Source organism: Cucurbita pepo, chromosome 1 (assembly GCF_057944985.1).
Source record: "Cucurbita pepo subsp. pepo isolate OVF chromosome 1, ASM5794498v1, whole genome shotgun sequence".
NCBI classification, from domain to species: Eukaryota; Viridiplantae; Streptophyta; class Magnoliopsida; order Cucurbitales; family Cucurbitaceae; genus Cucurbita; species Cucurbita pepo.
Genome location: NC_141798.1, coordinates 2,449,669 through 2,472,111, shown reverse-complemented (window position 1 = coordinate 2,472,111; position 22,443 = coordinate 2,449,669). Strand labels below are relative to the sequence as shown.

Below are 22,443 nucleotides of genomic sequence, written 5' to 3'. Positions count from 1 at the left end.
CTTTAATTATTAAATTAAATATATAATGTTTTTTTACCGGAAGATATCTGAAGTGTTCATAATCTCTCACTCTTTATTTGAACTAAAAGAACGTTCATCCTTCAAACCATGAAGAACAAGAGGAATGTTGAGAAGTAAAATTGAAGTGATAATTGGTCATTTCTTTAAATTAGAGAATTGTAACCATAATTTGAGAGAGAGAGGGAAGAACAGAGTGAGAATTTTCAGGGTCTAGGAAGGAAGTGGATGAGTTAGACCGAGGATTCGGGCGGCAAAAAAGATCGCAAAGAGCACTACTATTTATGGCGCTTTTAGATTTGCCCGATTTAACTTTCCTGAAAACATGTTATGGAGCCCTTCCACATTTTTCGAGTTTGATTTCCTCACAGACAAGAAGCAACTGGATCGAGAAAAATCCGAAAATTCTTCCTCATTCGATCTCTTGCGTTGAACAGCCGGGTAAGTTCTTCAGATTGTTATCTTACTTCATTTGGATTTTGATTTGCATTGCTCTCCGATGGATTAAAGGAGTTGTGGATTTTTGCAGTGATTTTCAAAACGTGAATGGAAGTGCATTAGAACAGAGCGATTGAGATATATGAAATACGCCAGTGATTTTGAGCTCTACTGAAATGTCAAAAAAGTTACGGTCTATATCCATGTCTGAATTTAGGGTTTGTGTCAAATTTTATGGAGTGATATTTTGTGAGTAGATAAAGATTAGATGGAAGATTGCAAGAATGGCACAAGAATATCAAACTCATGATAATGGTAGTGGTGGTGGTAGTTTAGGGTTTGGTTCCAATAGGAAGTCAAAACAAAGGAGAGCTCCTCAAAGAGGTCTAGGTGTTGCACAACTTGAAAAGATCAGGCTAGAAGAACAGCAAAAGAAAAATGCTACTGCAATTTTTTCACCCTCATCTTCTTTATCACCTGCCAAGATCTCCTCTAAGCTATCTGTATCAGCTCCAAATTTGCACCCCATAAAGCAATCTTCCTGTTCTGTTCCACTTGCCTCTCTATCTCCATCCAGTTTTGTTTTTAAGTCACCTTTGCCTAGCATAAATATTGATGATACAAGCATGAACAGTAGTACTGCACTGATCCAGTTGAATAATGGTGGTTTCGAGACCGAACGGACGGATATGCCTGTACTTGGGCAAGGAGAGGTCCCTAAAACATGGAATCCCCTAGAATTCAATCTTCAAAAGGATAATTGTATCTCCGATTTCAACTTTGGATTTCGATCGAATTTCGTTTTGACCAATGAAGCCAACATTGATTGGCCTTCCCCAGGATTGGTGCAAAAAGAACAGCTACATCAGCTATCTTCCTCTGCAGGGGTAATTATCCACTTTTGGTTTGTTTGTCTTCCAAATTTCCATTTAAATATAAATTAGGACTTCAAAAACCATTATATGAAGGATATTTATATGAAATGTATAGGTGGACGTGTCATCGTCATCGTCCCTGCTAAACTTTCTTACAGAGCCCCCTTCAAACCAAAGCTATTGTGGCAACTACACTGCAGTGTGGCCAGAGGTACCAAGGTTATAGTCATTTTGAATTCATTCAACTTAAACATGTCAATGCCATAGCACTAACAACTTGTAAGAAGCTTTGCTATTGGGATAAAATTCTGTAGATTTTAGTCTTCAACTAAGTCCCTCCTGATTGAACTGTGGAAATTTTTGGCTTCTGTAGTTCACTTATCTTTGAATAGTGCATGTTAGGCTAGCAGATACCTTTTGCGTTTCAAATGAGAATGCATGGACTCGTCATAAAAGACACGATGAGTCGAAGACTAACTTAAAATATGGTAACGATCAGTCACGAGTTGAACATAAAAGCTATAAGTTTGGGTCATGTTGAATTTCCGATATGTTCAAAATCAAAAAACCGAACAAGCGAATGCTATGATCTTTAGTGAATATATTCATGTGTGGTTGTAGATGTTTGGCATGAAGAGACCATATGCCTTGTCTATGGACATCCCTGCCAGCCCTACTTTCAACTGCAGACCTCCTATGGCTGCTCCTATGAGATCAGATGAATCCGCTTCTTGTAGTAACGTTGGCTTCTATAGTTATCCGTTTATCGGGTTTGTCATATGTTCATCTTGTTTTCCTTTCAACACTTCCAATTATCAAATGTGTTTTAAGTGAGTCTAAATCGTCTGTCTTTTACTATTCAGAGAAGGTCCATCTTGTTCATCTTCATCCTCAGAACCAAATTCAAGGAAAAAGTTGAAAGGAAATACTTTTAGAGGAGATTTACTCACACTAGCCACTCCAACAACTACATGGATATGCCAAAGCTCAAAACTCAAGCACCTTTCAGCTCATGTTGTGGATAGTAACCATGAGTTTGCAGATCTCATATCGCTACCTCGTCGAGTAAGAAAAACAGCAAAAATGATATCCATTTCGAGTTGTTAGTGCACCGAGGTCGTGTTTCTTTCTGCATTCTGATAATTTTTGCTGTTTTCGTCGATTTGTTGAAGGGAAGCGTGGAGATCCCAACTTGTCCCCATCCAAAACCGAGTTGGTGCAATCGACTTCAGCCATACTACCGCTTTTTCCCTCCAGAAATGGCACAAAGTGGCCAGGCATCCCCCAAAACTTTGGGCAGATTCAATATTGAAGATGAAAGTGTTGATCTTAATCTGAAATTATAAACACCAGAGTTTGTACCTGTTGCTTTTGGAACCTTTTTGCAGAGTAGACCATATGTTTGAGATCATAAGAATGGTATGTTCAAGTTTCTTTCCTTAATCAGATATACTCAATGAGTCTACATTTATGTTTGAGCTAAATCAGCATACAAAGGTTTAAAAAACAAGTAATAAATTGAATATAAGCTAGGGAGAAATTTGTAAACATCATCTTAAGCATAACATGATGAGTTATAAAACTCATACTCGTGAGCAACATACTATCTAGAAATGTTTTAGGGTCGGATAATTGTCTTGTGAGAATAGTTAAGGTGTATGCTATCTAGCCGAACACTTGCAGATATCAAAAGACGACGAGACAATCGTATGTTCAACTAGAAATGCAGTAGGGTCAGATAGTTGTCTCGTGATAATAGTCAAGGTATATGTTATTTAGCTGAACACTTGTAGAAATCAAAAAATGATGAGACAATCGTATGTTCAACTAGAAATGTAGTAGGGGTCAGGCAGTTGTCTCGTGAGAATAGTCAAGGTGTGTGCTATCTAGCCGAACACTTGCAGATATCAAAAATTGACGAAACAATGGTATGTTCTATCTTTGATGAGTATGTAAAGATTGATCATGATCATCTTCCAACTACATTAGGAATAAATAATTACTACAATTTCTACCGTTTTACTATTTCATCTACTAGTTTTAACAAAAACTAATGTGAAAAAACCTAATTTTTATAATATAAAAATTTGCACAATTTCATCAATTTTGAATTTTGTTTACGTTTTATAATTCATTAAAAGCAATGAAAATATTCTTTTTAACGATTTTTTCAAAAGTAAAAAATAACACTTTTGGATGAAAATGACAAAAAAATTCAAATAATCAATGAATTTGCATAAAATCATATTCTTTTTAGTTTCCATAATCTTTTTTAACAGAACACAGAGAATAACCACACCTTGGAAAAGAAATCTGTGCAATAGTTCTATCAAACATAAGTAGACTTCTAACCCATCAGCCTTCTCCATATCTTCAAAGAGGACTTCAAAAAAGGAAAAACAAAAACAGGAAAAAAAAAATACATATGGGTAGTAGATTTTTACCGACCATACTAGAATCATTTGACGACACCAAAGATCGGGGACAAGGGAAGAGGCACGGAATCAAGGCGCAAGGGGGACCTCCCTTGAGCTAAGGTCAGATCAGATATTTACTATTGAAAGATTAACAAATGTAGGCATTACCAGAGTAAAGAAGTTACAGCAAGAAGATTCATCATTTTATCATAATTTATTATTATTTTTTATAAGATTCATAATTTTATTCTTATATGTACACTTTGGATGGAAACCTTTTCATGAAATCCATGATGTTCATCCAACATTATATCTACACAGTCTGTCTTCCATTTTCAACATCAGTTTTTACCTTCTGTGGATCCATGTCTCGAGTTGTTCCTTCACTTGTGAAATGAGATTTCAAGCCTATCCAGCATTGGTAGTAGTCATGATCCATGCATGGAGACTCCAGAGCCCAAGAGCATACGCGAGGGATCAGACTTGATTCAAACATAAATGCCATTGTGTCGGTGATTCGATAAGGTCCAGCCTCGTTTCCTCGAGCAATAGTGGCCTAAATCAAGAGAATGCTTACTGACTTTTCGTCGAATCATAAAAGGAATGGTCTAAGATCAATTAAACTAAAAGTATACACTGTTGGAAGAATGAGAAGATCCACTTGTAGCTTTCCAAGTAAACTTCCATGAGTTGACATAGTGGTCAACAATAAGGATCATGCAATCTATAAAGAGCTTAGAGGTTCTAGAGGGAATCGGGTCAAGCCACGGTGACTACTTATCTAGAATTAAATACCTTACAACTACGAGTGCCTCGTGGATATTAAAAGAAAGTTTGTTGATATTTATCGAATCGAAAAAAAATTAACAATACAATATATCTATTTTTTACTAATCATATCAATTATAGAAGAAAGACTATGCTTTATGTTATCATGCTGTACCTTCAAGATGGGAGCTTGGATTTATAATTAATTGCCATCAGAGAAACTTGTGAGGTAGAAAGTTTGAATGTGGTGGAAATTAAATGACTAATGGAACTTATAAGAAGCACTGCATACCTCGTATGTTTTAGTATCTGGGCCATGGGGAGTCATGCAATTATGAAGGCTGGCACCCCCAGGAAGGAACCCATCAGCTTTTGCCTGAAAGATGAATCAGAAATTCTAAAAATCTAGGGAAAAAAATACATTACTGGAATAAAATCAATCCATTTGACATGTAAACTAGAACCCTGTCGAAGGGGGAGAAGTCAGATCCAATTTTCTGCCTAGAAACAACATTATCATTAAGGTAACAGGCAAAGAGAGGCTTTTGCGACCTTATAAGGCAAGTGGAGTAATAATAAAAGAAGCAACTTCGCTTCCTTCCCTAAATATTTTGGTTCATTCAGTCTCTTTATCTAAAAACGAGACGATGAAAATTACCTCGTAGCCTCCATATATGAGACCCATGAATTCACTCATGCAGTTGCGATGGTAATATGGAGGACGGAATGTGTGTTCAGAGACGAGCCATCTTGGGGGGAAAATGACAAAGTCGAGTAACGCTACTCCGGGTTTATCAGTTGGTGCCGTTAATACTACAACAGGGCAGCAACATGATAATTCAGATAGGCGAATAAAACACTTGAAATTCAATGAAATGTCAAGGATTTTAAAGCAGTATATTTAAAGCGAAATAAATGAGGGCATTCTATGTATGCACCTGTATTTATTGATGGATCACTGTGATCAAATAACACAGTATTGTAAGGGCAGAACTTACTAAGATCGTACTGCAAGGAGAAGGATCAACATTCAGTTATATTCAGGTGGAATTGGCACACACGTGCAAAGATAAGAAACATTAGTCTATAATAAGACATAAATTAGCAAAAAGCCTGAAAGAAAGTATAGACAAACTTATTTTTAATTCCACAAAAAGAAACCAAAGTTAAGCAATACTCAATGGCATATGCAACACCCACCTTATAGGGAACATAATTACCATGCCAGGCAACTACATTAAAGGGAGAAAAGTCCTGTATCGCAGTAAACAATTCCCCACCATATTTTTGCACAATTGTGTAACCGGGCCGAGAAATATTTTCAAACCAGGCTACAGGGGCAAGAAAATCCCTTGGTGCAGCAAGACCATTAGCACCTACATGTCAATAAACTTAGCCCTCAATATTACATTAGTTGAAAATGCAAAACTCAGAAAACCATTTCCCAATGTTCGGGAAAAAAAGGAAAAGAATGTGGTCAAAACCTAAATAAATGGCTGTCGAGAAGATAATAAGAGGTTAGATACCTATTGGTCCGAGATCAGGAAGCTGAAAATGACTGCCAAAAATCTCAGCTACGTAGCCACGTGATGGACCATCAGGCAGATAAACAACAAAGCGAAAACCTTGAGGTAAAACCACTATTTCACCAGGAGAAACTTCCAGTCTTCCACACTCGGTAATAATCCACAGCCCTAAGGAATAAGAATATTCTATAAGAGTTTGATCCTGTTTCCTTAAAACTTTTAAGACAGGAATATAGTTTCCTTCAGATTCAATATACAGCAGAGACTTCCATAACTCAATGACAAGATAATGCAAAGACAGTTGAGGATTATGTATGTAGCCAAAAGTTGAAAACATAGAATTGGAATCAGCTTTACATCTCTTTCACTATAAGGAACAGCTTTACAGATCGCACAAGATGTTCGTGCAATGAATCTAAAACTAACTAGATTTTCCGAATAAAAATACTCAGATTGAAGCCCACTACGTTCATAATTTTCAATGAAAGTAACTATCAACAATAACTCACTTCCACTCTGAGGGACTATCAAGAAGTCGCCGTCAGCATTACAGAACGCACAGTTCTCCATTGACTTATTGGCTGTGTACCTATACAAATGATCAATACTGTTTCAGTCATAGCATTCAACCAATGACCAGTGTGAAAGGGTATCTTTATTGCTTTCTTCCCCACCAAATCCCAGAAAAGGGTATCGAGAATATTATTTATTGGGGGGGTATCAATACTCGTAAACACGATGTTTAAAATTTGTACTGTTTCGTGTTGGTAACGAACGACCCCCATGGTGGGAAAAAGAGAGTCGAACTTAAGAGATCATATTTTCTGCTCTGACAAAATATCCCACCGATAAATCCGACAAATAATACCTTCCCATAAAAAATTTACTGATTGTTAGAAAAAGATTCAAAGCTAAGAAACCGTAGAAGGAATACCGATTACATACTTACATGTGAATAGCAAAACCATGCCGAAGAAACGAACTGCCGGCTCCACAAACAGTGTACAGACCATCAACGAAATCCAGCGGTGTATCAGGAACCTCCGCCGGTCTCCACCTTAGCTGAGTCGGAGTCGATGAACAATTTGACGCATTAAATTCACTGATCAACTTCTCGTTTTTAGGCAAACGAGGCCTAAACGGTTCATGCGTGACCGACGGCTTAATCCGATACAGCCAACTGCGCACCAAAAACCGAAATGCGTACACAAAAAAGACACCAAAACCAGAAAAACCACACCGACAACACTAGAATACAAAAGAGTACCTGCACATGTTGACCTTGCGAGGGGATGTGAAGGAAGTGCCAGAGATCTGCTCAGCATAGAGGCCGTAAGGGCATATCAGAGGACTGTTTTGCAATTGAGGAAGAGCACCGGGAATCGCCTCCGACGAGAAATGATTGTTGAAGCCGGACTGGTAGGCGAGGTCGGAAGGGAAATTTCCGCCGTCCATTTCGCCGACCGATTGAGCAGCCATTGAAAATGAAGAAGAATAAAAAGCGGATGAAGATGATGATCGATTGTGGAGACTATTGAAACCGGAAAACGGCACCGGAGAACACACGGCAGTTCCAATGATCGGTGATTCCCCCACGCAACTAGATTCACGATCGAAATCACGTCATGACGTGTTCAAGAAGCTCACCATGTTAAAAGATAGAGATGAACTTGAAATTGCATTTATATGGTAAAAACAACCCATTTTGATCATTTTTCAGTTCCACGCTTTTAAATTATTTATATTACTTTAATACCTAATCAATCATTTCATAATATATATATATATATTAAACTTATCTTTAAATATCTTTTAATTTTTTAATTTTTTTATATTAAAGTCTTCTGGTGATAAACCTAGTAACGATATTATTTTTTATATTAAAATCTGAATCAAATTGACGTTTTTATCCTTTATAATTTGCAAGATTTCATTTTTATTATTAATAATTATCAAATTATTTGTTCTCAATTAATTATTTTTTAAAGAAAAACGATAAATTTTCAATTATTTATCTATTAAAATTAGATTTTAGTCCATAAAATTTTAATTTATAATTTATTTGATCCTTAATTCGAGTAATTCAATCAAGCTATTAGGCACCTTTGGTCCACGTTTTGACTGTAAGGTCTACTTTGAACTCATAATGTTTCATTGTGTATTCATAAACTAAATGTCGTTAGGTTCCATTGAAAAAAATCTCTCACTACACAAGTCACATCACTGCCTTTTTATGTTGTGTCGCCGAAGCTGTGGTGATGAAGTTGACAAGCATTATCGACCGAAATTGAAGTTTCACAAGGGATTTTACAGTTTCGTGGATGTATATTTAGTCGAGCACATGCGATTGAGTCGCTCGTACTTGAGCTCAAGAATCATTCTTTTTTATATTGACCGTGCTTGTTTCAATTTCGGTTTTTTTATCATACTAAAACATTAGATACTATTTTTTATTTTAAATATAATGTGAGATGTCACACTGGTTGAATGTGTGAACAAATCATTCAAGTGTAGAAAATTTTCCCTTGACACGTTACAAAACGGTGAGGTTGACGACGATACATAACGGGCTAAAACGAACAGAATTTGCTAGTCGTAAGCTTGGATTGTTACAAACTGACTGAACAGAACAGCTTTCCTTAATTTGTTTATAAAGATTTATTCTCATCAAATAAAATATTCATCATTTCCATTTTTGCCATAATAAAAATTCCGTTTTATTTTGTTTTTAAAATAACATTAAAATCTCCATATTCCACCAAAATTTCACCGTTGAGATTACTATATTACGAAAATTACATATTATTTAAAAAATTTAAATAAGCTTTTTATGGAGTATAAAAATTACATTATTTTTATAAAATACGTCAAAAAATTAAAATATATACTTAGTTAAATTATAAATTTAATATTTATTTAGTTTTTCAATTTAAACTATATTTAATAAGTTATGGAACTCTAATTTATATTCGATAAGTTTTTTATTTTTATTTTTAATTTCGTGCTTGATTTTTTATTTTATTTTTTGGATATATTAGGATTTAGTTTATATGTTGATTAAACAAAAAAAAAATATACAATCGATTTAAAATAATAATAATAATAATAATAATAATAAAACAAAATGCTTGGTTCCGCCTTCACCTTGCCGCCAAACTCTTTACCTTCACGATTTTACAGACCACCGCCGCCGCTACTGGCTCTCCGCTTCTCGCCGCTCCTACACGGCTCCCTGCCCTAACCGAACCTTAAACCGACCGGCCAGTTCAACTTTTGAGCTCCGTTTTCGAAGCTGACCTCTAGCACGTAATACCTTTGCTATTGCAAGTACGAGTGAGGCGGATTTTTGGAAGAATGGAACCAGAATTAGTGGGGGATACGCTTGTGATGGAAGCTGAATATGGTTCTGAAAGATCCACTGGTCGGAAAAGAAAGCCTGATACAGCAGCTGACGGTAGTAATGATGGCCGGCGAGCAGCGGCAATGAGAAAAATTACATTGGCTTTGACAAAGCCATCGTTTGTTCTGGGGATTGGACCGAAGATGTTGAGGGCAGAAAATCGAACTACATTGCGCAATGTCTTGCGCAAACTTATGATGCAGCAAAACTGGGTGGAAGCAAGTGGTGTATTGAGCCTGTTACTGAAAGGGACTTTGCGGGATAGATCTCCTATTAGGAATCGTTTGAAGTATTCGGTAATATATTCACGCCTATTTGTTGATATCTATATTAATTCTATTGATTTGCATACAATTTCATTAACTATGTATATTTCAAATGGAAAGGGAGGTGAAGGAATTATAATCTATCATCTATGTAAAATATACTTTAGAGCTCTTTTACATAGTCGTACAACCGGTAGAACAGATCCAGTTGAGTTTGTGGTTCTTGCACCCTTTGTGATAGTAAGAACAGACCAAGCTTTCTTGTTGATGGAGACTCGCATGAGCCTTATGTAGCTCAATATTGGAACTTGGTGACCTTACTCTGTAAAATACTTTTGTGTATGTCTTAGATTAGAAACAGAGATAACTGTATATTGCTAGGGGGAGGGGTTATGTAGGGGATATTTAAATATTCATCTTTTGGTGGTGGATTTGCTTTATACGGACTCTTTATGTTGTTCATCCAGTCCCTTTTCAGTTCTATGTTATTTCTTTCTTTACTGGATCATATCTGTTTTATGAAGTAAATTACTGTAGTATGCATTATTGAATTAAGTGTTTTGTGCATGTACATTTGTTTTTTTTACTTCTTGTTAGTCGGGGATTTGAACTGTTAACCTCTTGGTTGAGGACGTATGTGTTAATCAGTTGAGCTATTCTCATTTTGGTTATTGTGCATGTACCTTTTACATATAATTTGTGTGTTGTGTGGGGTCTTGGTGGTGTCACAACAACTCACATTTGATTCAATTCATAGACTCTTGCATTGATGTATGAAATTAAATTCCTCTAGTATGTGATTTGCTGAGTATGACTAAAATTGTTTTAGGTTTCAATGGAGCTTCTTAAGCATATAGAAGGTGATCGTATGAGACCAAATAGGATCAAACACATTTATGACAATTGGATGAGGAAGATTGGATCAATGAAGCGTTGGCCAGTTGAGGTATGGGCTGTAGAAATTCTTACTTGTCTTAAAGGGAACATTGCATATTCCACGATGATTTATCCTTTTTCTCCAATTGTTGGCAAGATTATATGTATAACCATGAATAATGAAAATTGCATTTAATCTCTGTTGTTAAAGTAGTTTAATAATTTATGGCATCCAATATGCTTGAAATTTGAATGAAGTAGGGAGAATGATAAATATAAGAAAGAGGGAGGTCTATAAGTTATGAAATCGAGGGATTTTTCTTAAATTTCTTTTTTTTACAACATGGATATTTTTGTTTTCGACTAGTTGAAGATATATCGTATCTCTTTGATCCTTCGATTGTTGTTGGACCTGTGGTCTCATCTCATTCTATGGAGTCCCAACATTTGATTATTTATTTTATCTATTGTCATCAGCATCTTCATTTCTTTTTTTAAGAGGAGAGATTGATTTGTGTTCTGCCGTGTTATAAATTGACCTACAGCCAGGGAGGGAAACAAAAAATCATGTTTATTAGAGGCACATACCTTGAATCTACAATACAATAAAACTATACAACTTCCACACATAACCTTGGGAATTCACCTAAAGTTAATGGCTTAAATTCATCTGTCTTGAATATTGACTTATAAAGAGTTGTTAGGACGGAAATCTTGTACACTTTGTTTAATAAAATTGAAGTTCCATCTCAACTATATTTTGCCTCTTGGTTTGTTCCTGAATGTAGAATAACGTTAATAAGTCGTTAAGAAAGAACTTGAAACCCTTACCACATAATGAAGACTACTTCCACTCTAATGACTTTCCGATTGCAACTATATTAAAGCATCACAGAAAATTCTTTTCATTTAAACAAGAAAGAGAACAAAGGATTGGAATTCAACCTAACTCTCCAATAGAGTGCACATACTATATTACTCCAGTAGAACTTCAACTTATTTCTTCAAACGGACATCTCCCAAGAATCAACCTTAGAGTAGCTTTCACATTTAGGAAATGGCCCCTGGAAAGTGAAACATCCCATAAAGATTTTTCAGAGCTTCATAGTGAATGAGTTGTACAAACTAAAAAGAAGATAATAAAATGGTCTGCTAAATTCTTCTGACACAGAACACATGAAAAGGAGAGAAATACTGGGATTATTTTGGGTAATGAACCTTGGTTCCGTCCTTGAGAGGATAGCTGACGAGAAATTGGTCTATCTTATGCATGCTTCATTTGGAGAAGATGTGTTTTTCCCAACTGTCTGCATGCTTATCCTAAATTTCCAAGGTTTGCAGGACAGATTTATGGTCCATGTGGAATTCATTCTTTTCTGCCTCGAAGAAGGAAGCACGGAGGATGCACATCAGGCTGCTTTATGGTATGGTATTCAGACTGGCCATATAAGTTGTGTACATGTGGCATGCATGCAAGTTTTGCTGTATTTTTTAAAAACCTTATTTGGTTGAAACGTTTAACCAAAGCAGATATTGAAATCTTATTAGTTATTAGCCATATCATTTGTCCACTTGGAGGGTGTTTCCAATTTTATGAGTTATATGAATATTTAAAATGTAAAAAGAACCCATGAACATTTTATACTATACAAACTATCCAGAGTTGGCTTATATACGAACGTATTATTGGATGTTAAGGAATAACCAGAAATGAAAGGCTTTAATCCAACTAATTATGCTATTTTTCTTATGTCAGCCTCATGCAAGAGCATGAATCTGTGAATGATCCAATGTCAAATATGATTATAGGATTGACATTTCGGCAGCTATGGTTCTCTACACTTCCAGAAGAGATTCAGTGGAGGGACTCTCTCCAGTATCACTCCCCAATTCGATCAGATAGGATGATTCTAAACTCAGATGGGTGTTCTGTCAGCAACTCTCGTGGAGATGGTGCTTCATATCAGAGTCATTCAGAGACTTCCGTCATGGATCGTAAATTAATTCATGTTGATAGTGAGGGTCACACAGAAGCTTCTTTTGAGGATGATCATAAAATAAAAGTGGAAAATCATCCCCAAAAGTTTGAGCCACTAGATTTTTATGTGAGTTCTGTGGAAAAAGATGAAAACGAAGCCTCTTTCTCAGATAATGGAGATTATCAGCACTGTGTTTCAATTTTTTCTGCTCTTGGTAAGTTTAAAATTATGTAATTATGTGATCTTAAACCTTCTCTATTTTTCATGCTTCTCATAATTGGATTCGTTATTCTGTTGGAAACTTTTGCGCTTCCAATTCATTTATCTATCTAGGTTACCAACATGTGAAAGTGTTTGAATATTTTTATTCTTTGTTGCTTCTGTTTAGTAATATTGCTCATATTTTTGTTTTTTGTTTATATCTATGCACGCGTACACACATATTCTATACTTCGATTTGTCATATAACTATGAGGGACTGGCATGTAAGTTGAGTATCAATGACCTGATTATTATTCTGATCTGTGATCATTAATATGGCTACAGAAGAAAGCCATCATTTACAAATGTGATCTTCTGTACGTTATAATTTTTTTAGCCCTAAGTTGATATCTATTCTCTATTTTTTTAAATTCATTTATAATGTTATGAAAATGTCAGTTGATGAATTCACGATTACAAGTTTACTAAAAAAAATTAATACCTTTTTTTGTTGCCACAGAGGGTTTGGATCCACTGTTGTTGCCTCTACATTTGCCATCTTCCGTTGAGAATTGGGAGAATGCCCTTAGTTTATGCGGCGAGTTTCTGAATGACTATTATAAGGACGCAGTGAAGCATCTAGAACTTGCACTCAACTCAAATCCACCAATATTGGTTGCCTTACTTCCTTTTATACAGGTAAGGCAAACCTAAGTTGTCAAAATTGTATTCAGTTTAGGTGATTCTTTGATAATATCTGGTATCTTATAGGTTATCACTGGAAACCGACACTAACTTTTTAAACAAGTCTAACATGAAAACTAATTACATTCACATCGCAATATCCCCCTTAAGCTTAGCGGCTTCTTTTAAATTCATCCATTACTTGAAAGTTTTATGGATAGATTGCTGACTAATGCTCTGCATGATTATGTTATTCTTATAACTACTTAATGTTGCCTTTGCTTGGAAATGGGACGAACTCTTAATAAGAATGCCCGTTTGATTGCCCACTTCTCTATTACAATATCCACTTTACTATTTTATTCTCCACCTCAATTTAAAAAAAATGTATATGTGGAGAATCCAACGTGCATCACAAAATTCGAAGGCAAGCATGAATGGCTCTTTAATTCACCATAATCATAAAAAAGAAATGTTACCTGTTTGTACTGTTGTCACTTTGAAACTCGGAAAAGGGACATTGAGCGTGGTTGATCTAATCACCATAAGGTCTTCTTATAAACTGTTTTTGCTTCCATCTTCTAAGATTAGCTTTCAATTTACTACAATCAAGTGTCTCTAGTTTTGGATAAGAAACTGAACTTTGATTCATGGAAGCTGCAACCAACAAAACAACCTAAAGGACAAAGAGGCAGCCTCCAATCTCGAACAGGGTAGTGTACTTCCAAAAGCCCTGCAATAGAATCTCTTTTTTACTCTGGCAACTAACCGCCAAAGACTTCTAGAGCCTTCATGGATCTCATTTGTTGCCCCTCTACGCTGGAGAATATTGTGCCCCAATTTGTTTGGACCTGAGAATGTTCTGGGCACACGTTTGCTAAGAGTGCCTTATTCCTCTTTCTTAGACGCTCAATCCCCGAACTTCTCGTTTCCATTTTCTTCTTTAACCAAACTAACATTAAGATGAATAGGCAAGACAAAGAAGGAAGTTACATAAGGGACAAACAAGTAGACCAAAAGCAGAAGAAAATTACTATAAGATCTCTTGTCCTTAAAAATGAAACAAAGGACAATTACATAACTCTCTAGTTGTAGATATGTGAAAGCATTTAAGTCAGCCTAAATCCGCACTTCTACCAAGCCCCTTAAAATTTCTCTTGGTTATCTCAAACCAAATGTTTCACAGCATAGCCAAAAAAGCAACCTGCCAAAGAACCCTCCCCGTTATCTCAGAAAAGCATCTGCTCTCTTGTCTCTGAAGTTCTTCTGGGGAAGGAAATTCTTCTTTTGATTGTCATGCATGAAATTTGCTAGATCATTCACAAAATCAATTTCTTCTGTATGCTCATCTCTCTCTTTGATGTACAAATTTCAGTTGTTGTTGATTGGTGGTCGAGTTGACAAAGCACTCGATGAAATGGAAAATATATGTCGCGACTCCAATGCAACACTTCCCTTCAGGTACTAAAACTTGCTCAAGGCCTTGTTCTCTATTTTGCATTTAGTGTTTGAAATTGATTATTTCAGAAATCATATGTTAAAGAGATTGGGAACTTTTTAGATGGGATCAAAATAGTAAATGGTCACGTATCCTCTAATCTATTTATAATTATCCTGTGTTTAATTATCGAGAGTTGGGGCTCGTTTCTTTATTTTCTGTTGCCTCCATGTTGACCCATTAAAATGGAAGCCTGTTTCTCTATGAAAATTACACACACACACACACACACACACACACACACACACAAAGAAACATAAGAACCAAGTGTAATCCGTCAAATCACTTATAACATAGGTTTGAAGGCGTCTTACCTTTAAATAAATATTGATTTAGAAATTCTGCAGATTGAGGGCTGCACTTGTGGAACATTTTGATCATAGTAACGTTCTCTTGCTTTCGACTTGTTACGAGAAGATATTGAAGAAGGATCCAACATGTTGTCATTCACTGGGGAAACTTGTTCACATGCATAGAAACGGTATGTTAACAGCTGAGAACAGTCTTCTATATGAACTATTAGACCTCAAGGAGAGTTACAAATTTGAGATTCTGAGATGATAATTTGTGGTTGAATTCCTCACACATAGATACGGTGTGTAGTCTCTAATGCTTGTTTATAATATATAATAGTTCTGACCATGAAAAGCTATCTTATAGAATAGTGTATTCTGGTTTCATTACCTGAAGGTCAATACTTTTCTATTTTTTCTTCTTCACCCCAGCCAGTTATCTATGGAATGCTTGTCATAACATGAACGCAAAAATTTACCATTGTGGTTGCCTAACTCCTTGGAAATAAAACTCCTTTAGAGTTCTCAAATTTTTAGTCCTCACCGTGACTGAATTTACATTTTTACAGTAAGAATAACAACGTGAAAAGATGATAATGTTTTCACGTTAGCGTGATTGTTGTATTGTATGGTGTGATGGAGATAATCAGCTTGCCTTCGATGTGATTGCTTGAAATCTTGTCTTGGAACTTTGTTTTTTTTTTGTTTCTGATTCACTTCAATTTTTTATTGGAAATGCAGGAAATTACAGTCTCGAATCTCTTTTGGAAATGATAGCTTTGCATTTAGATGGTACATGTGCAGAATATGATACATGGAGAGAGTTGGCTATGTGTTTTCTAAAACTTTCTCAAATTGAAGAGGATAGAGTATCAGCAGCATGTTCAATTGGGAGTGGTGGACATAAGCTGAGGTCCTCTTTGAATATTAACTGTAACCTTAAGTTGTTTACTGAAAAGAACTTGAGAAACGCATGGAGATTGCGTTGTCGATGGTGGCTGACGCACCATTTCTGCTGTAATATTACATCAGAAACTTCAGATGGTACGTGCAAAGTTTTTAAACTTCCATTTCTATGCTATTTTCGGTCCTTATGTTGCTGTTTGGTTTAAATGATTTAGTGTTAAGGTTAACTAAGGGTTAAATTAGTGTTACTTCATTGGTACTTACCCTTCACACCTTCATAGTTCATTTGGGTCTTTATAGTTTTAGTATCATGTAGATGCTTAGAAGGGTACCTTATCTAGCGTAGTTCAATCGGTAAAAATATATATTCTCGACTAAGATGTTAGAGGTAGACTCAACCCATATACCATGACCAAAAATTCAAAAATTCGAAACTCCTTTACATGTTGAACTCTAACCCAAAAAAAAAAAAAAAAAAAAAGTATTCAACATGTACTCATTACATCCTAAGAAGTAGATTTGTTGTGAATGAAGATTGCTTTCTTTTCAATAATTTTGTTCTTTGGTAAATGCAACAGGTTCTTTGGAGCTTTTGACTTACAAAGCAGCATGCGCATGTCATATGTATGGTAGCAACCACAAATATGTGGTAGAGGTTTACAGCCTTTTAGATAAGCAAAACGATAAGCACTTGTTATTGTTTTTAAAGAACCACATGAATAATTCGTTTCAACTCCATTCTAAATTATATAGTCAATAGTTTTCCTTCAAATCTTTATTATTTACATATCTCTTTGTGCACAATAATTTTTACTTTAAATCTTCTTTTGCCAACTGAGTTTCCCCATTGGAGATTGGTATATACACATCCATTGGAGGAACGGTTTTCATCCGAGTAGTTGGGATTTTGACATCGACGAAAGTTTGAGTTGAATGACTTCCTAACTTATGATTCTCTTGTATGGGATTTCTGGAAAAGGATGATCAAGTTTTGTTGATTTTTTTTTAATAAAATCACTCCACCGGTCGTAGAGGTCGGAGAAATTGATCTTGCAACCTTATTCGTATCTTATCTTGTCTCATGTATGTCTATTTGAATTTTATAGGATGATTAGGTTCGTCATGTAGTCTCTTTGTTAGGAAGTACTGTCATGGTTCTTTCTAGTGGTAGGAAAAACAAGCATGTTCGATCTTAAAAACCTAATATCTAAGGTAGGAAAAACAAGCATGTTCGATCTTAAAAACCTTAGATAAGGTTTTAGCAGCTAATTTATGCTCAAATTGATACCTAACCATTTCTAACTTGAAAATGTGAAACAAGAAAATTCTAAAACATCCAAAGCAGAGACAAGAATTCAAGAAACCAAAACAAGAGACAAGAATTCAAGAAACCAAAACAAAATCAAATCCAAGAACAGATTGAACAATCTGAAGTCCATGGAAAGTAATGGAAGAATATACAATTGTATTATACTTGAGTAGCAACAAAATCAATCTGAAGCTGTCCCATTTACAAATGTGAGCATCACATTATATCCTGCAAAGATCATAAATCTTGCAAATTCATGGAGTGTACATAATTGAGCAATGTGCTTTAAATATGAAAAGTACAGCACAGAAGATGATAAAGAAACAAGTCTGTACAATGTTTTTATAAATACAACAGGATCCATATTCTGGAAGCCAACAAATAAAATGAGCTGGACAGTTACTTTTTAAGTCATATATATATATTTATATGCAAGTACATATACAAAAGTCAACAAAACATCAGCTAACTGCATTGATAGATAGATAGATGATTTGTAAGGGGAACGCTCGATAGTCATCGTTCCTTTCGAACCGTCACCAATGCTTCTGATTTGCAGATGGGACAGACATTCTTGACAATCAGCCACTTCTTTAAGCAACTTGCATGGTACTCGTGTCCGCAATCGAGCGTTCCAATTTTCTCATGGTTCTGATAGTGATCCTGTAGAACCAATGTTACTACTTAGCTAACTTCAAATGACTCAGAACCAAAAATGTAGTAAACAGGCTCTAAGGCGCATTAGCTTTTACCTGGCAAATGATACAGTAATCGGCGTCCTGATCCAAACTCGAACCCTCTTCCTCCTCCTCCTCCTCCTCCTCCTCCTCCTCCTCCAGATTAACAACTGTTACAGATGATACAAAGCTCCTCGTCTTCAATTGGGCTTTAATGATTTCCTCTGTTAACCCAGTGCTGACGTTCCCAATTCGCTCCCCTAAAGCGAGAAGTTCCTGCATAAACAAACCCTCTTTCATGTTAAAACCACCAATAGACAGTGATTTGTCATGTACCTTGTAATTGATTAAATCCATGCCGTCTCCATATTAAGTGAAATCAAGTCATAGCTAGGTAACATGAAGATATAAATGGGGGGCACAGTAAAATAGCCTTCTTTAACAAATATAAGGTAGAAGCAAAACAAGGTTCAGCGTTTTCAAGGCAGTCGCCTAGACCAAGGGCGAGGTAAGGCGCCTCTTGGTTCCTAGTTATGTTAAAACAAGAACTTCTAGCTTGAACAGGTTCGATTATTTAAATAACAAATTCGTTATGTTTCACTCATGTAATTTTTATCTCTACTACATGCACAAATTTTATAATTTTAAAAAAATATAACATTCTAGCTCATGGACCAAACTTACAATTAATAGCTTACCTCATAAGACATGTCCTCTATATCCAATCGCATGTCCCTGTGATGGTCAACAGAATTCCCCACTTCATATAAGTCGGGAATTTCCAGTAATGCAACTTCCTGCAAAAACCAGTTTGCTCATTTTATAATGTGATAGCATGATTACCAACAAAAGGACATAAACTATGAGAAAGAAGAAATTGGTATATGGGGAAAAAAACATTACATCAGCCTGCAAGAATCTCAACTGAGGAAGGTTGTGATGTCTATTTGTAGTGTCAGCAGCAACATTCACTCGTGGAAGCCGGTGCAGCCCATGGCTAGTAGGTGCAACTGGCCCTTGTTGCCTACGCCCTATGTCCAGACTATGAGGATTCATGGTGCCATATGAAGAATTCAAAGGAAATCCGTATGAAGCTGCCGTCACTTGGGGGTAGTACTGGAAATTTTGGCCTCTAATTCTTTGCACGACTGTAGATGGGTGATTGTGAATATGTTGGCCATGGTTTAAGGAAGGATGTTGAACATTTCTAGAATTCCTGTTTCCCGCCGTTTCATGATATCCGTACACACCCAAATTCATGGTTTCCAACAAACCTCCATTTGTATTAGTTCCTGTCGAATACATAACAGCAGGCTTACATATATATATATATATATATATGTTACTTTAACAATTATTTGCACAATCAAAAGCAGCTACATTAACACATGATATGTACGTTGTATGATAGATGATCCCTAAAATTCATGACCATTAGAGATTAAGGTGTTGTTTGGGAATGGTGTTAAAAAAATACTTTTGATGTTAAAACATCATGTCGTTTACTAGAGAAAAACTGTTTGAATAATGAACTCTTTAGGATTTGTGATGGATCCCAAATTCATCTCGTTACTAAAAAAATACCCATGTTCTACTAATGGCCACAAAAAGACAGTACACTCAACTAACAGCATGCTGCAAAAAGATTCTGTCCAACAGAACATGACAAATATTAATATAGAAAAAGATACCTTGCATGAAAGGTGCAGTAGAGGGTTGATTCCAAGATGAAGCGTTTCTATTGCCACAATTAGCCTGTAAGTGTTGGTCCAACCAGAAAGTAGAATTTGCAGGCTGAAGGTGTTGACCCCTATTATTTCCAAGAGTTGTATGATTATGGTCAAGTGGTAGAAGAGAGTCGCGCCTAGGTCCACTTGATCCAGCTCTAACACTATTCCGAGGTCCATTCCATCTACTCTGAGGTGGGGGAAAAGATGATGCTTCAACCATAGCAACCTCTTCGGGATGCCTTGAATTCGACAAATGCACTGAAGAACTAGAGCTGGCCAGACCATTCAAGTGTTGAACATTCCCAGGAATCCCTTCTGTAATCTTTCTCTTGTGTGGATCACTAACTTCATCCACAAAATATGCCCTCCTACCATAGCCATCAGAAGAAGTTTGAAGGACCCCATAATTGCTAGCAGATGGCAGCTGGTCGGTTACATTATGATTTAGAGGTGCAGGTAACAACCCATTACTAGATGGCGGAGTAACATAAGAGTAATAATAGTTTCCAGGAGCTGCAGTACTTAAACCTATACTATGATGATGTTGAACACCACTGTACTGATTTAAACCATGTAACATAGGACCTTCGTAAGGATCGGGAAGATAATGAGCCTCAGGATTTGCTGCATTCCCTGAAGCTGTAACCATTGCAGGTATACTCTGCTGAGGGAAGTTAGATGTGCCTGGCAGAATGATGGAGGGCTCAGCATGAAGATAATTCTGTCCTTGTCGATCCATTTCCATATCAACCATCTGACTAGTGCGCGGTAACCTCTGCCTCATATTGATTTCGAAATTAAATGATATACAAAATCTACCTGCTCATTGAAGGGGGGGGGAAAAAAAACAATATTAAAGAAAAGCTTGTCAGAAGAAATATCTTAAAACTGTCTGCTGTAAAAGTCATTAGTTCATAAAAGAAATAACATGAGTGATGGAGGCAAGCACGCCTACTGGTAAAAAACTAAAGGAGAATGAGATGGAAAATTGTAGCAAAATCACAGCAGACATTCAGGGATAATCAGCCAAGAACATCTATTATTTGTATGTGAAATTCCAAAAACATGCACAACAGTTCAACCAAAAAAAGGATTCAAAAAGAAAAAAAACAGCAAAAAGAACTTATGGATAACTATATTTTTGGTAGAAGAGGAGAACAAGATGGTAGAAAGAAAATCATAATCTGGAATGGAACACCAACAGCAAATGACAGTAAAAAAGAAGAAAAAAGAAAAACCTCCTCTTACTAAACCCTCAAGGCCTAAATTAAAACCATAACTGAAAGATGTACCCACCAAGTCAAACAATGTCTACCGAGTAGCCACCACCCACATAATCCAGAAATAATCTTGGAGATTAAACACTCAGGTAACCAACTAAGCATATGCTTATAAACTTAGTCCGCCTATTCAAACTCCTGCAGAGAATCTAATAGCATAGACGTTCCCCTCAACAGACAAGCATTCTAGGATCTCTAAGCGAGATCATAAAACCGAAACGTGTTAGTGATCATGATCCAGAAATATAATGATCAGAAACAAAATGGGATTTAAAAAATCCGAAGGAAAAACTTTACTTCGGTGAAGGTATTATGTTCAGTAAATCTGAGCTCTCTCTTCTATTAACCTCCCTCTTTTAGATAGAAAACGTTGTATGCCATTCCAAACCCAGCGCAAACATCCAGAATCCCATCATCCATGCGAATATAAACCATCATATATGGGAAACTTCTAGCAATCAAAAGCACAAAAGATACAAAGAACTTTAACAGAAACACCTCAAATGATAGCAATATCACAACCAGAAACTGCAGCCCATGTTGAAAAATCTAGCTTCAAGTTATCAAGGCCGGTAAGAAAAACTCATCAAAAATTAATTCAAGAAACTTCAATCTATTCACTGCTAAATCAATAGCCATGCAGTACTCTAGCGATTAACATGTGCTAACAAAACCATTTGTTCTCTTTTCAAAAAAACTCCAAAATACTGCCTCAGTTTATACCCATATCGTATTTGAAAAAAGAAACCAAAAGAAAATAGATCGCAAAATTCCTTGCATTTCTTGGCTAATCTTCAACGACTCCCACCAATCCAACAACAAAACCCCAATTCCCAAGAAAATCTGGAGAAAAAAGAAGAAAACGCGCTCTCAAACCAAAATCAAGTACCTTGGAGTCATGAACAAATTTCGCGATCAAACGCGTCTAAACTTCAAAGACGATTAGATTACAACCAGCGAAATACCCAGAAAAATTATCAACGATGCCTGAAAAACCAAACAAAAGAACAAATTCCGTTACCAGAATCGCACTAAAAAAAGGGTTGTAATCAAAGACTCAAAAATCAACAAAATCCATTACATTAACGATGGAAAAGAACCCTAAAGCTCAAAATTAGCGAACAATCGAGACAAGAAATTGCAGGTATTGTTTAAAATCAAAATCAGGATGATAAATTTAAGTACGAAAGGGAACGGAAAGGGAACTGACCGAAGCCAAGAATGAATTTTTTTTTTTTTTTCTTTCACTTTTTTGGTTCTTGGGAGAGAGATAGAGAGAGAAAGAAGAGAGAGAGAGCGATC

General features: G+C 36.0%; 4 protein-coding genes across 4 annotated transcripts in view; 2 read left to right on the top strand and 2 right to left on the bottom strand.

Moving 5' to 3' along the window:
• The first annotated feature begins 62 nt into the window (after positions 1 to 62).
• Positions 63 to 2,774, top strand: LOC111808784 (uncharacterized). Its single transcript, XM_023694960.2, has 6 exons — positions 63 to 459; positions 548 to 1,343; positions 1,447 to 1,542; positions 1,953 to 2,101; positions 2,195 to 2,396; positions 2,504 to 2,774. The coding sequence occupies exons 2-6, from the start codon at positions 741 to 743 to the stop codon at positions 2,675 to 2,677; spliced, it is 1,224 nt and encodes a 407-aa protein (XP_023550728.2). The 5' UTR covers positions 63 to 459; positions 548 to 740; the 3' UTR covers positions 2,678 to 2,774.
• Positions 2,775 to 3,929: 1,155 nt separating this feature from the next.
• HGO (homogentisate 1,2-dioxygenase) lies at positions 3,930 to 7,716 on the bottom strand. The gene is made up of 9 exons (XM_023694947.2): positions 7,310 to 7,716; positions 6,992 to 7,222; positions 6,552 to 6,631; positions 6,043 to 6,210; positions 5,717 to 5,892; positions 5,455 to 5,524; positions 5,175 to 5,329; positions 4,809 to 4,892; positions 3,930 to 4,304 (listed from the first exon to the last, which is right to left on the bottom strand). Exons 1-9 carry the CDS (start codon positions 7,519 to 7,521, stop codon positions 4,062 to 4,064), a joined length of 1,419 nt encoding a protein of 472 aa, XP_023550715.2. The 5' UTR covers positions 7,522 to 7,716; the 3' UTR covers positions 3,930 to 4,061.
• Positions 7,717 to 9,178: 1,462 nt separating this feature from the next.
• LOC111797853 (TAF RNA polymerase I subunit A) lies at positions 9,179 to 16,917 on the top strand. Its single transcript, XM_023680879.2, has 9 exons — positions 9,179 to 9,738; positions 10,538 to 10,654; positions 11,926 to 12,008; positions 12,341 to 12,777; positions 13,285 to 13,463; positions 14,824 to 14,909; positions 15,294 to 15,427; positions 15,981 to 16,283; positions 16,724 to 16,917. Exons 1-9 carry the CDS (start codon positions 9,397 to 9,399, stop codon positions 16,903 to 16,905), a joined length of 1,863 nt encoding a protein of 620 aa, XP_023536647.2. The 5' UTR covers positions 9,179 to 9,396; the 3' UTR covers positions 16,906 to 16,917.
• Positions 16,918 to 17,767: 850 nt separating this feature from the next.
• The window catches only part of LOC111797797 (RING/U-box superfamily protein), a 4,744-nt gene continuing 68 nt past the window's right edge, over positions 17,768 to 22,443 (bottom strand). The window contains exons 1-7 of the mRNA XM_023680874.2: positions 22,352 to 22,443; positions 22,031 to 22,128; positions 19,823 to 20,680; positions 19,035 to 19,423; positions 18,830 to 18,928; positions 18,207 to 18,407; positions 17,768 to 18,117 (exon numbers count right to left, since the gene is read on the bottom strand). The exon at positions 22,352 to 22,443 is cut by the window's right edge and continues 68 nt beyond it. Of these exons, the coding sequence (XP_023536642.2) occupies positions 17,971 to 18,117; positions 18,207 to 18,407; positions 18,830 to 18,928; positions 19,035 to 19,423; positions 19,823 to 20,645 (1,659 nt within the window). The 5' untranslated portion in view covers positions 20,646 to 20,680; positions 22,031 to 22,128; positions 22,352 to 22,443 and the 3' untranslated portion in view covers positions 17,768 to 17,970. The remainder of the gene's footprint in view (positions 18,118 to 18,206; positions 18,408 to 18,829; positions 18,929 to 19,034; positions 19,424 to 19,822; positions 20,681 to 22,030; positions 22,129 to 22,351) is intronic.

Bases quoted from the DNA above. Each gene is read 5' to 3' on its own strand.
- LOC111808784 (XM_023694960.2), top strand. From the start codon at position 741: ATGGCACAAGAATATCAAACTCATGATAATGGTAGTGGTGGTGGTAGT. The intron at 1,344-1,446 runs GTAATTATCCAC...TGAAATGTATAG, and splicing joins AGCTATCTTCCTCTGCAGGG to GTGGACGTGTCATCGTCATC. The intron at 2,102-2,194 runs GTTTGTCATATG...TTTACTATTCAG, and splicing joins TATAGTTATCCGTTTATCGG to AGAAGGTCCATCTTGTTCAT.
- HGO (XM_023694947.2), bottom strand. From the start codon at position 7,521: ATGGCTGCTCAATCGGTCGGCGAAATGGACGGCGGAAATTTCCCTTCC. The intron at 6,211-6,551 runs GTGAGTTATTGT...CTTATTCCTTAG, and splicing joins GATAGTCCCTCAGAGTGGAA to GGCTGTGGATTATTACCGAG. The intron at 4,893-5,174 runs GTAATTTTCATC...TTCATCTTTCAG, and splicing joins TCATATATGGAGGCTACGAG to GCAAAAGCTGATGGGTTCCT.
- LOC111797853 (XM_023680879.2), top strand. From the start codon at position 9,397: ATGGAACCAGAATTAGTGGGGGATACGCTTGTGATGGAAGCTGAATAT. The intron at 9,739-10,537 runs GTAATATATTCA...AAATTGTTTTAG, and splicing joins GGAATCGTTTGAAGTATTCG to GTTTCAATGGAGCTTCTTAA. The intron at 15,428-15,980 runs GTATGTTAACAG...TTGGAAATGCAG, and splicing joins TGTTCACATGCATAGAAACG to GAAATTACAGTCTCGAATCT.